Source organism: Lithobates pipiens, unplaced genomic scaffold (assembly GCF_037356315.1).
Source record: "Lithobates pipiens isolate NorthernLeopardFrog02 unplaced genomic scaffold, aLitPip1_a1.2 Scaffold_16, whole genome shotgun sequence".
Lineage (NCBI taxonomy): Eukaryota > Metazoa > Chordata > Amphibia > Anura > Ranidae > Lithobates > Lithobates pipiens.
Window position 1 is genome coordinate 250500409 of NW_027507748.1, and position 13203 is coordinate 250513611.

At 44.8% G+C, this 13203-nt stretch overlaps 1 protein-coding gene across 4 annotated transcripts in view; it reads right to left on the bottom strand.

Annotated features, from left to right (window-relative positions):
- Window positions 1–6371: 6371 nt before the first annotated feature.
- RBBP5 (RB binding protein 5, histone lysine methyltransferase complex subunit) overlaps window positions 6372–13203 on the bottom strand; it is a 148569-nt gene continuing 141737 nt past the window's right edge. For all 4 annotated transcript variants that reach the window (XM_077481288.1, XM_077481289.1, XM_077481290.1 and 1 more), the window contains exon 14: window positions 6372–6932. In XM_077481288.1, the coding sequence (XP_077337414.1) occupies window positions 6904–6932 (29 nt within the window). In that variant the 3' untranslated portion in view covers window positions 6372–6903. The remainder of the gene's footprint in view (window positions 6933–13203) is intronic.

The window sequence follows — 13203 nt, forward strand, 5'->3', positions numbered from 1 at the left end:
TGAGTGCCTGATAGGAGAGAGGAGGATGAGGCACATCTCCAGTGAGGCAGGACACTGCAGAGCTCCACATGTGCAGGGCGCTGCTGTCTCTGCGCGTGGAAGGCAATGTCTTGGCCTCACTGGACAGGGCTGTCAGTGGTAAGATGCATATTACCACTGACTCATGGTCCAGCAGGCATGGACAGGGACTTTGCCCGTCTTTCACGGCGTATTGGGTGACTCTGCTGGCAGCTGGGAAGGATGTAGGACAAGGTGCAGTAGTGTTGGAGGTTGTTCAGTCACCACGCCTCCAAAATTCTACTACTGGTGATTCTGGCACACCTCTGTCCTCCACCTCCTCCTCCTCTTCTTCCTCCATGGCCTCTTCCTTGTCCTCGGAACCAGCGGTGCTCCCTAGGTGTTCAAGGGGCTACGCAAGTACGCAGGCAAAAAGATGTCATGCAGTGCTTGCGCTGGTGTGCTTGGGGGACAGGTGCCACACTGAGGTAGAGAATCTGCCAGCTGTGCAGGGGAAGGCTGAGTGGTGGTTGACGCCACGCCAGCTTACGCCAGGAAGGGTGGTTTGCGACAATGGCAAAAACCTCCTCTCCGCCCTCTGACAGGGACAACTGACCCATGTGCCCTGTTTGGCTCATATCCTTTGACCCATGTGCCCTGTTTGGCTCATATCCTTAACTTGGTGTTACAGCGGTTCTTGGGCAGGTACTCGGGCTTACAGGATATCCTGAGGGAGGCCAGGAAAATTTGTGTGCATTTCTGCCGGTCATATAATGCCAGTGCTCGGCTAGCTGACCTCCAAAATTAATTTAACCTGCCCAAGAACCGCCTAATCTGTGACATGCCCACCAGGTGGAACTCAACGTTGGCCATGCTGCAGCAGCTACACACATAGCAGAGGGTCATCAATGAGTACCTGTGTGGCTATGGCACCAGGACAGGGTCAGGGGAGCTTGGTTTTTTCCCCCACATCAATGGGCCATGATCAGGGATGTTTGTCCTGTCACCATTTGAGCAGTGACAGTGCATGCATCAGTGACGCTGTCCCTCTTGTCCACCTGTTGGAGCACACGCTGCGTGGAATAATGGACAGGGCACTTGAGGCAGAACAGAGGCAGGAAGAGGAGGACTTCCTTACCTCTCAAGGACCCCTTTATCCAGACACGTGTTCCTGCTGGCCTGCCGATCACATAGGAAGAGGAGGAGGAGTAGAATGATTGTCAGCATGGAGGTGGAGCCTAGCACTCAGCATCAGCAGCAGTCTTTAAGGGATGATTTACAGGCCCAAGAAACCCATGGACTTGTACGCGGCTGGGAGGGGGTGGCTGCTGATCATGTCATCCTTAGTGACCCAGAGGACTCCGGACCGAATGCCTCAGCTAACCTACGCTGCATGGCCTCCCTGATCCTGCAAAGCCTGCAGAAGGATCCTGGTATTCGTCGGATCAAGGAGAGGGATCATTACTGTCTGGCAAACCCTTCTTGATCCACATTACAAGGGTAAGGTTGCGGACCTAATCTTGCAGTCAAAGAGGGAGCAGAGGATGAAACATGTTCGAGAGGCCTTGCAGAAAGGTCTGTGCAACGCGTTCCCAGAGACTGGGAGGTTCCAAATTCCTGGTCCTTGACAACGTGTTGCTGAGGCTTTGGTTAGTCATAGAAGGAGCGGTGGCCATCTGACCGATGCGTTGAGACAATTTTTTAGTCCGCAGCCCCAAGGTAGGATTGGTTCCAGCAACTATCGCCAGCATCTGATTTACATGGTGCAGGAATACTTGGGGCAAGATCAGACTTGGACACCTTCCCACCGAAAATCCTCTGGGTTACTGGGTCTTGAGGAAAGATCACTGGCCAGAGCTTGCGCAGTATGCAATTGAGCTACTGGCCTGCCCTGCATCCAGCATTCTTTGGGAACGCACATTCAGTGCTGCTGGAGGCTTTGTAACTGATCACAGCGTGTGTCTGTCCACCGACTTGGTTGATCATCTGACCTTCATAAAAATGAATCAGTCTTGCATCACCACCAGCTACCAAGCACCTGATGCAACCAAATTTTTTTTTTCAAATGTCAGATCCCTTCAAGACTGCCTATGCTGAGTGACTATCCTCTTCCTCCTCAATGATCATGCTGATAGCTTGTAAGCACATTTTTGGTTCTGGGCACCGCCACTAGTGGCTAAGGCCCAATTTTTCAGCCCATTGAACAGGGGCGTGTAATTACAATTTTTTTATGCAATATTTTGCTGGAGGGTTCGTTATTGCGCTCAACTACAATATCTGTAAGGGGTTGCAGTGTTGTGGCACCTGCACCAGTGCCTAAGGCCCAATTTTTCAGCCCCTGTTTAACAGGGGCGTGTAATTACAATTTTTAATGGAATACTCTGCAGCAGGGCTCATTCCTGCGCTCCAACTAGAGTTTCTGTGAGGTGTTGCAGTGTTGTGGCACCAGTGCCTAAGGCCCAATTTTTCTGCCCACGTTCAACAGGTGCATGTAATTACAATTCTTGATATATTTCACAGTTCCAGCGCCCACCAAGAGTAACTGTGAGGATTTACAGTGTTGTGACAACACCAACACCTTAGGCCCAAATTTCTGCAGCGCATATAGGGCAGGCCTCTACTTTCAAACATCCAACTTACAAACGACTCCTACTTGCAAACGGAAGGAGAAAATAGGAAGTGAGATGAAATCTACCCCTAGGAAGGGAAATTATCTCCTGTAAGGGTTGATATGGGAAAAACGTCTCTTCTCCACTGATGCTTTATCACCAATCCTCGTTTCACTAAAAACCCCAAAAGACATTTGTCATTGAGACAAAAAGTGAGGTGAAATCTTCTGAAGAGGTGCACAGACAGCAAAACAAATGTTACAGGGGTGATAACCCTTCCCTATGTTTTCCAAAAAGCTTAAAAATAAATTTTTTGGCTGGAGATACACTTTAAAAACGTACCAGGTCAAAATTACAAACAAATTCTACTTAACAACAAACCTACAGTCCCTGTCTTGTTTTCACCACCTGTATACTGCTGTTCAGAGTATATAGGGCCTGGGGGCCCCCACGCCTTTCCTTTTTTTAATTTGGGTGCAGGGTTCCCCTTAACCACTTACAGACCGGACCATTTTGCTGGTCAAAGACCAGACCACTTTTTGCGATTCGGCACTGCGTCGCTTTAACTGACAATTGCGTGGTCATGCGACGTGGCTCCCAAACAAAATTGACGTCCTTTTTTTCCCACAAATAGAGCTTTCTTTTGGTGGTAATTGATCACCCCTGCGGTTTTTATTTTTTGCGCTATAAACAAAAATAGAGCGACAATTTTTTTAAAAACGCATTATTTTTTACTTTTTGTTACAATAAATATCCCCAAAAATATATAAAAAAACGTTTTTTCCCTCAGTTTAGGCCGATACGTATTCTTCTACATATTTTTGGTAGAAAAAAAAAAATCGCAATAAGCGATTGATTGGTTTGCGCAAAAGTTATAGCGTTTACAAAATAGGGATAGTTTTATAGCATTTTATTAATAATATTTTATTATTATTTTCTTTTTTACTAGTAATGGCGGCGATCAGCGATTTTTATTGTGACTGCGACATTGTGGGGGACCCATCGGACATTTTTAGGACCATTGTCATTTATACAGTAATCACTGCTATATAAATGCAGTGATTCCTGTATAAATGACACTGGCAGTGAAGGGGTTAACCAGTGGGTGGCAGTGTAGGGGTTAAGTGTTCCTAGGGGTGTGTTACTAACTGTGGGGGGGTTGGGCTTTCATTTAGTGAACACTGATCTCTGCTCCAATCACATGGAGCAGAGATCAGCGTCACTAGTTGCTAGCCAGAATGGAGAAATGCTGTTTACACGGCATTTCCTCCATTCAGCCGTCCCGTGAGATGATCGCGGGTATGCCCACGGTGGCGCGCTCCCGATGGCAGGGCAGCATTGAAGATTGGACGTACCTGTACGCCAATATGCCTGCCCGTGCCATTCTGTCGACGTACATCGTCGTGTGCTGGTTGGGAACCGGTTAATATCCAAACAAGACCCAAGGGGCCTGGTAATGGACTGGGGGGGGGGGGGGGTGTACCCATGGGGTTTGTCTCACTGATTTTCATTCATATTGCCGGGACCAGACATTACACTAAAGCCGCAAGCAGTTTTAAATGACTTTTATTCCTTTAAAAATGTCATTTTGTGCAGGGACTGTTCTAAGCACGGTAAACACGTGCCACTTTACAGGCATACTATAGACAGTGTTAGACACCCTTCAGGTACAATATCTAAAGGAATATTTCACTTTAAGCATCATTAAAATCACTGCTCCTGAAAAAACTGAAGTTTTTAAAACTTTTTTTTGCATTGATACATGTTCCCTGGGGCAGGACCCGGGTCCCCAACCCCTTTTTTATGACAATAACTTGCATATTAGCCTTTAAAATTAGCACTTTTGATTTTGAAAGTTCAAGTCCCATTTAACAAGGTTCTAAAGTTCACGCAAACTTTTGGTCCATTCACAGGTCCTGGTGTGAACCAAACCAGGGGGTGTTCGGCTCATCCCTAGTCCCGTGATGTACTTTAAGAAACAGGGACTAATAGAGGAGCCCTATGCAGCATTCTTTGTCCATCTGGCAGGGTTTTTAGGGAATGGGTTCTACCAGACCGGTGACTATAGAGCATCATATGGCTAACAATTTGTTATACCATGTGCCTAGGTGAGCACCAAAGAGGAGCAAACGACCGGAGAATATTTCAGGCTAGTCCAGTATCTTACTTACCGGCGGAGTCTGGGTGCACGGTGCCCCAGGGCAAAGCTAAGAGGTAACTGATCAAATAAAAAGTAAAAAAAGTTTTGCTTTTCTCAGAGAGAAGATGATGTCGGTTCTCCTAAGGACTGTAGCAAAAAAAAAAAAAAAAAACTCACGACAAGCTGGGAGCAAAAAAGTACTGACTGCATAGCTATATACCCCCTTCAAAACCATATTTAGAAATGCTCCTTTGGTCACATTATTATTATTTACAGCCTTGAGTCAATGTAGATACATTTCTGAAAGCTTGGTTGTCTGGACAATTCATTTTGTCTCCCGTTCTAGCCACGAGAGAACTGCCTTATTCAAATCAAGATGCAAATTCTCTACTGAATTGAGATCTGGACTCCGGCCTGACAATTCCAAGGCCTTAGAATTGATTTTAAGTCAATTTTGTGTATCCGTATGCTTGTTTTTTTTTTTTTGCTCGGTACTGTCCTGCTTTTAGACAAAACTTCATCCAAGGCTGTTTCAAGTAGACCACATCAGGTTTTTTTTTTTTTTAAATGTCTACTGTGCTGCTTTCATGCATATAAGCATCCCTACAGCATGATGCTGCCACCACCATGCTTTCCAGTGAGGGTTTTGTGTTTACATCAAACAGGAGTTAAAAATTTTGGTCTCATTAGGCCACAGAACCTTTTAGGTATGGTTTCTCTTAAAGCTACGACTCATTTGGCTCCCAGGCAACAGCTGTTGTGTGCATAGTTTCTGCAATCTCAAAGGTCTCTTTCTGGTTTCCCTCACTAGTCTCATACTTGTGAAGTCACTAACTTTTGGTAGACCGCTTGTTTTAAGCAGATTAATAAAATATCATACTCTTAATTTTTCATAAGTCAGTTGGACAAGCTCAAAGCTGTGCATTAAAAAGATACTAAACTCCCTCCTATATTTTGCAGATGCCCTTTAAAGTGGTTGTATACCCCAATTTGTCGTTTTTATCTACAGGTAAGCCTATAATAAGGCTCACCCATAGGTAAAAGTAATATCTCCTAAACCGTATATTCCCTTTGCATGCAGACGCTGACGTCAGTGGCACATGTGCTCTGAATGCCCAGCCGAAGGTCTGGCAGATGCTGCCGGACCTTACCGGGCAACAGACTCCTGCATGTATGCGCAGGAGTAACGACATTGCGGCTCCAGTCATTCACATCGCCGGAGCCGCGAACCCTGGAAGAAACGCATAGGGCAAAATGTCAGCTCGCTTGGCGTGGACCAGGCTGCAATACGGGGGCTTCGATCTAAGGTAAACATTTCATAATGAGCTAGTATGCTGTGCATACTAGCTCATTATGCCTTTGCCTTGCAAGGTTTTTTGTTTTTTTAGATGTGCGGGTATACAACTGCTTTAACTGCTAGTTAAAATGTATTTCTTCTACTCACAAGGTCTCAAAATGTTTTCTTTGTAGATGTATGACACTGATTGCATGCTGTAAATTTTATATCTCGTATCTGTTGTATTACATATTATATTATATCTTGGAAATTTTCTTTGCATTTCCTGAGAAAAAGACTTATTTGACAATAAAAACATACACATTTCTGAAAAAGAAACAACACAATATAAACAAATACAAGACAGTTTTATTTCCCCACCTCTGAGGGACAGAGAGAAATCCATGGGATCAAAAATATAAAACCAAAAATGCCAGAATCCTTTCTTTAAATGAAGATTTGAGAAGGCTGATTTTTCACATCTGATTCTCCATTTTCATACAATGTTGATTTTTTTTTTTACTGGTTAAGTTCAAGAAAGAGGGAGTCCTACAGATATTCCACTTGTATAAAAAGCAAGAAATGTCCAAAAAACTGTCAACTTGTGTCAAAGTAAAACTGAATCAAAATGTTTTCATTCTGGCAAAGCAATGCGGGAAATATGGTTTCAATGTATCCAATATACCTTTTGATAAATCCACAGCTTCATATATTAAAAGTATGTCTTATTAAAACACAAGGTATATATTGCTCCTTGTTTGAACGCATGACATATTTACGAGAATATCCCGTTTATTGTCACTGGAATGGATCAGTCCAAGTTTAATGGGAACTTCAGGGCGACAAATTATTGTAGATTTTCAAGAATCATACAGATAAGCTCATAGGAGCTCAGAAATGGCACCACCCCCTGAAAGTAAAACAGACAAAAAGTAAAAAAATAAATAAAGAAAAAGAGCAGAGCAAAAATAAAGCAGCAAAAGGGATGAAGCAGCAAAGCAATATAACAATCATTAGTTGCACACAACTAACGTGAAGAGGGTATGTGAATATTATAATGACATGAAAAAAATAAACCTTCATTGCTTTACTATGAAAATAATACAAGGAACATTTGCTTCAGCTGTATTCCTTATATTATGCGACTAAAGAGATTTCATATTGCATTCATTTAGAAAAGCAGTGGGGTTGAGATCTGGATCTGAAGAAGATACCTTTGACATACTAAAACTGGAGAGTGTAAAATCTGGCACAGCTCTACTAAGAAACCAATCAGCCTCCAGGCTTTACTGTCAAAACTTAATTGAATAAGCTGAAGTTAGAAGCTGATTGGCTGCCATCTGCAGCTTCACCAGATATTGCACTCTAGTTTTAGTAAATCAACTTCAATATGTCAGTGCAAATTCTGAACAATGTTCCCAAGTTGCCCTATGTTTTATTTTTTTTGTTTCAACAGCAACAAACATTACATAGTTAGCAAGGTTGAATAAAGACACCAGTCCATCCAGTTCAACCTGAGTGTCTACAATTGTCCCTATCCCTGTACATTGCACACTCACATCGGTCCCTACCCTCAAGGAGCCCACTATCCAAGGTCCCCATTCATATACTAGGGCAAATATTGGACAGAAGCCAATTAACCTACCTGCATTTCTTTGGGGTGTGGGAGCAAACCAGAGTACCTAGGGGAAACCCACGCAGGCACAGGGAGAACATGCAAACTTCAGGCAGGTAGTGGGATTCGAACAAGCGACCCTTTTTACTGCTAGGTGAGAGTGCAAACCACTACACCACTGTACCACTGTGTAGTGGTTTCAGCTAGGCAAGGTCTAATTAAAGTGTTTAAACCGAAACAAGAAAATTACACCTTCACATTGTATTTTGCCTGCTTAATCACTTCAATACAGGGCACTTCCCCCTTCCTGCTAAGGACAATTTTTCAGATTTCAGCGCTGTCACAATTTGAATGACAACGCAAAACGGTACTCAAACACATTTTTTATCATTTTCTTCCCACACAGAGATTTTTTTGGTGGCATTTGATCACCACTGGGGTTTTTATTTTTTTGCTAAACTAAAACAGACTAGATAAAAAAAAAAGTTTCTTTGTTCGTTATAAAATTTTGTTTACTCCTCCACATACAGGCACTGATGAGGAAATACTGACAGGTGTTACTGATGGGCACTGATTGGCATTTTGGTGGGCACTGACTGGCAGATGTGGTGGGCACCTCTGATGGGGGCTGAGCTGATAATCAATGTGCTGATTATAAGCGCAGACACCCCACCCCCGACAGGGGAGCCACTGATCGGCTCTCCTGTCAGCGCAAACCGAGGAAAGCCGATTTCCAGCACTTCCTGGTTACATGCTGTGATTGGTCAGTTGATCACTTGGTAAAGAGCCTACGTCATAGGCTCTTTACCAAAATAGGAGTTGGTGTGTATCCTGCTGTTTTTTTAGATGATCTCCAGTCAGGATATTTTTGTGCATGTCATGTTATATGGCGGGTGGGAAGTGGTTAATCAAGAACAGACCAATCTGCACATCCTGCTCAATTAATTTCTACACTATTTTTGCACCAATCTGAATCATTTTCATCATCTTTAGTCATGGCAATTAATTTGGAACTGCTTATTCAAGGACTAGTTTGAAAATGCTACTAAGCTAAGTAAACTTGGTGGAGGAAAGGCGTAGATCAGCTGGTCCTGATCCCACGGAGCCACCGACGCGTCTGCCCACGGATCTCTTTTCCTGGACACGAATCTTAGTGCCTTCCGACAGACGAGAGGCCAGAAGAGCAACGTCTGGTCTGCCCCACCTCAGGCACAGTAGCCTGAATACTTCCGGATGCAACGCCCATTTCTCCTGGGTCCAGCATCTGGCGACTCAGATAGTCTGCCTGCCAGTTCTCCACTCCCGGGATGTAAATGGCCGACAGGGCCGGTATGTGTCACTCTGCCCACCGAAGTATGGGAGCGACCTCCCGTGCGGCGGCTGAGCTTCTTGTTCCTCCTTGGTGATTGACGTATGCCACAGCGTTGTCTGACTGGATCCTGATCAGGCACCCCTGAAGTCTCATCGACCATGTGGAGAGGCACAGCCTGATCGCTCTTAGCTCAAGCAGACTGATTGGCAACTTGGATTCTTTCGCCGACCAGAGGCCCTGAGTCGACTGAACCCCCATCACGCCACCCTAGCCGGATAGGCTGGCATCCATTGTGATCACTGTCCACTTCAGAGGTAGGAACGACTTCCCGGACTGAATCACCGGGGACCTCAGCCACTAGATCAGTGAATCTCTTACTGGCTCACCTGGATCTGTCGATCCAGGGACAACTGAGATTTGTCAAATTTTGTCAAAATCTCCTTCTGCAGGACTCTGGTGTGGAACTGGGCATAAGGTACTGCCTCAAAAGGAGGCTACCATGAGCCCCAGTACTCGCATGCAGAAGCGGAGCGACGACCACTTGCGGTTCGTCAGCAGTTTTACCGCGGATCTGAGAGTCTACAGTTTGAAGGGAGAAACACTCACTTCCCTGGAGTCCAACAGCTAGCCCAAGTACTCCAGATGCTGGATCGGTACAATCACAGACTTCTTTAGGTTCAATAAGCCACCCAAATTCTTGCAGGGTCTGCATGGTGATCGGCACACCCTCCTCTAATTCTAAGGCGGAAGATGCCCTCAGGAGGAGATTGTCTAGGTATCCCACGATCGCGATCGGTATCCCCGCGAAACATGACCAAAAGGGAGAGCCACAAACTGGTAGTGTGCTTCGCCGACTGCAAATCGCAGAAACTTTTGCTGCCGAAGGCATATGGGTATGTGCAGGTACGCATCCTAGATGTCTAAAGATGCCAGGGAGTCCCCTTGATGGAGTGCAGCGACTACTGAGTGAACTGATTCCATTCTGAACCTCTGCACTTTTACAAAGTGATTGAGGGCTTTTAGGTTCAAGATTGGACGTAGCCCTTCCTTCTTGGGAACTACAAACAGATTTGAGTAGAATCCCCTACTCCGGAACCGGTACAACCACCCTGCGACTCAGCAGGTCCCTTAGTGCCCCCAAGAGGGCCTTCCGGCAAGCCGGGGATACGGGTATGCTGAAGGGGAAGAATCTGTTTGGGGGCCAAGAGAGAAACTATCTTGTAGCCGGAGGAAATCAGATTGCAGACCCATTGGTCGGATAGGCGAGAGGACCACCGGGCTGCAAACTCCCGAAGGTGACCCCCCCACCCGAGACGTGGGTGGGGGCAAACCTTCATGACTTTTTGTCCTTCCGTGGTCGTCTTGTTGGGCTGGGGACGTTTAACCGAAGCTCCGGGCGGACGAAAAAGCCATTTGTGAGCGGAAAAAAAGAGGGCCCTAGCATACGGCGTGGCTCCTTAGCCTTCCTGGCCTGTGGGAGTAGGGTACTCTTACCACCAGTGGCATTATTAATAATGTCATCCAAAGAGGCTCCAAAGAGCTGGTCACCAAGGATGGGAAGATCCGTCAGGGCTTTTTTGGGTGCCTGGTCAGCAGACCAGCATTTTAACCAAATCAGGCGCCTCAGCACCACTGCTGACACTGAAGCCCTGGATAACAGAGAAAGAGTATCCAGGGCCGCATCACAAATGTACTTAAGGCCTTGCACTAGTTGGTGTGCTAGTTCCACGTAGACAGGAGAAGCCTGCTGCTCTCCTAATTCGAGTGCAAAAGTTTTGCCCACTCAGTAAGTGTCTGAGACACAAGTGCAGATGCCAGTACTGGTTGCATTGTTGACCCCACGACCGTAAACAAGGAACGAGCCACTGCCTTGGCCTGTCTGTCTGTGGGGTCCTTAAAGGCAGGAATTCCCTCTACCGGGATTGTGGTTACTTTATTTAACCTGGTTGAGCTTGCCGGGGACACCAAAAGAGACGTTGATTTCCGGATCACACAAAGGGGAGGAGAGCGGACATGTCTTCTCCTTCCTCTCCTTTTGCCGGCACCTGCCATGGAGCTCCTGGGCCTGTCGATAAGAAAGCGGAACCTGGAAAGTCAAGCATGGCAGCAGGGAGGTGGTGCCGGGAACAGGGGGTGCGTGAGTGATCGGGTGCCAGCAGAGCCGCATGAATGCTTTCACCTGACAGGCAGGAGTCTGCCTATCAGTTTAAAACACAATCCTGGTAGCTGCAGCCACCAGATTGTGTGTATAACCCCCCCTCCCCCGCCGTTAACCTGGCAGCAAAAGGGTTAAAATACACCTGACCTATGATACAAATTATAGAACCTTCTTTTCTTTGTAAGAGGGCAAAACTTACAAAATCTGCAGGGGATCAAATAATTATTTTCCCCACTGTATAGGCACTCACTTTGGCCTAACTTCTGTACCATTCCAGCCATTGCAAAGTCTCTTAAAAAAAAATGGCTTAGAAATAACACTGGGTTAAAATCATCTGGTCCAGGTGCTTTATTAACTTTTATTTTGTTTATGTTTTTCTGGACTATGTCACTTTTGTGCCACTGTGGATCATATAGAGCTATTTCAATACTACTACCATTAAGGACTTGAGCTCCTCCATTTTCATTTGAATACACAGAGCTGTAAAAGGTATTTAATATATTTTCCTTCTCTTTTTCCTAGTCAACAACTCAAAAATATCTTGTAAAAGGGTCTACATGCTCAGACCTGACCTTTTTACTATTACTATATTTAGGGATTTTTTTGAGGTTTGTCCTGCTCTCTTTTGCAACCTATCATTCATTTTCTTTTATTTTGATTTCCTTTTTACATATTTGGTATTATTATTTGTAACTTAAATTATAATATTGCTTCTTCATTTTTATATTTTAATTTTTTTCTTACTATATATAGCCAATTTAACTTTGGACATGAGCCACATAGGTTTCATTTTTAGTCTTTTAAACTTGTTTCCTAAGGGAATGTTTTTTGCAGTGTGTTTGCACACAGTCAATTCGAAGCATTTCCATTTCTGTTGTGTTCTTTAAACCACCTCCAGTCCAGGCCAATTCTGACATTTAGTAAACCATATAATTACAGCACTCTCTCTACATTACCCTGTATTCTCATTTTCTACCCATAAAAAACAAAACAAAAAAACAAAAATTTCAATAGTGAAAAAGTATATCGAAAGTCTCAGTTTTTCAGACTATGAAAAAGTCTACCAGTACAGTGTTTCTTAATGTTCATCCAAAGAATTAGTCTCGTACAACACTTATTACCTCCCTATGTTTCCACACTCACCAGAGATGAATGGCCCCCTTCTGTATAGAAAAGTATCAGCCTCGCTTTTAGATCTTAACACTCCCGGGTTCTTCAGTGTCCTCTGTAATCCTCCTACACTCGTCCTGAATCCTCTTCTGTTACCAATATTAGCCAGTGTTTCACATTAACAGCTTGAACTTCAAGAGGAAGTAAAGGCTATTTAAAAAAAAAAAAAAAAAAAAAATGCAACCTGCAAGGCAAAGGCATAATGAGCTAGTATGCATAGCATACTAGCTCATTATGAATAACTTACCTGAGAATGAAGCCCCCGAAGTGGTCCTCCGTCTTCATGTTCGCCGCTGCCATGTATCCCGGAGTGACTTCCGGGTCTCGCTGCTCCGGAGACGCGATGACGTCACTCCCGTGCAAGCGCACGGGAGCCGACACGAGTGGCATATCGCTGTGATCTGCGGCCTGCCCAGTGCGCCTGCATGCGCCGTAGACAACGGCAGCTGTCTTTTTGTAAATATCTCCTAAACCGTATAGGTTTAGGTTTCTTGGACCTACAGGTAAGCCTTATTCTAGGCTTACCTGTAGGTCATAGTGGTTTGTAAGGGTTTACAACCACTTTCAAGACACTGTATGTTTATTTTTCTTTATTTAACTTTACTGCTATCAAAAGGGATAAACATAGGTCATGACAGGTCTTCTCTATGTAGAGCTCTAGGATCTATTAGACCCCAGATCTCTCCTCTGTCCTACAAATCCTCTGATTAAACTGATCAGATGCTTTACAAACCAGTAATAGCTTTTAAACAAACACACCACAGCTGGAAGTGACAAAATCCTTGTGGCTTCTGATGTTACAGAGTGGGAGGAACAACTGATGTTCCTCTCATGCTGCCCAGGGAATCCGATGAGACCGGTCACATCATCGCCAGCACTAAAGAATGATACCTTGGCCATCACTGCAGCTATGATTGAGATATCAC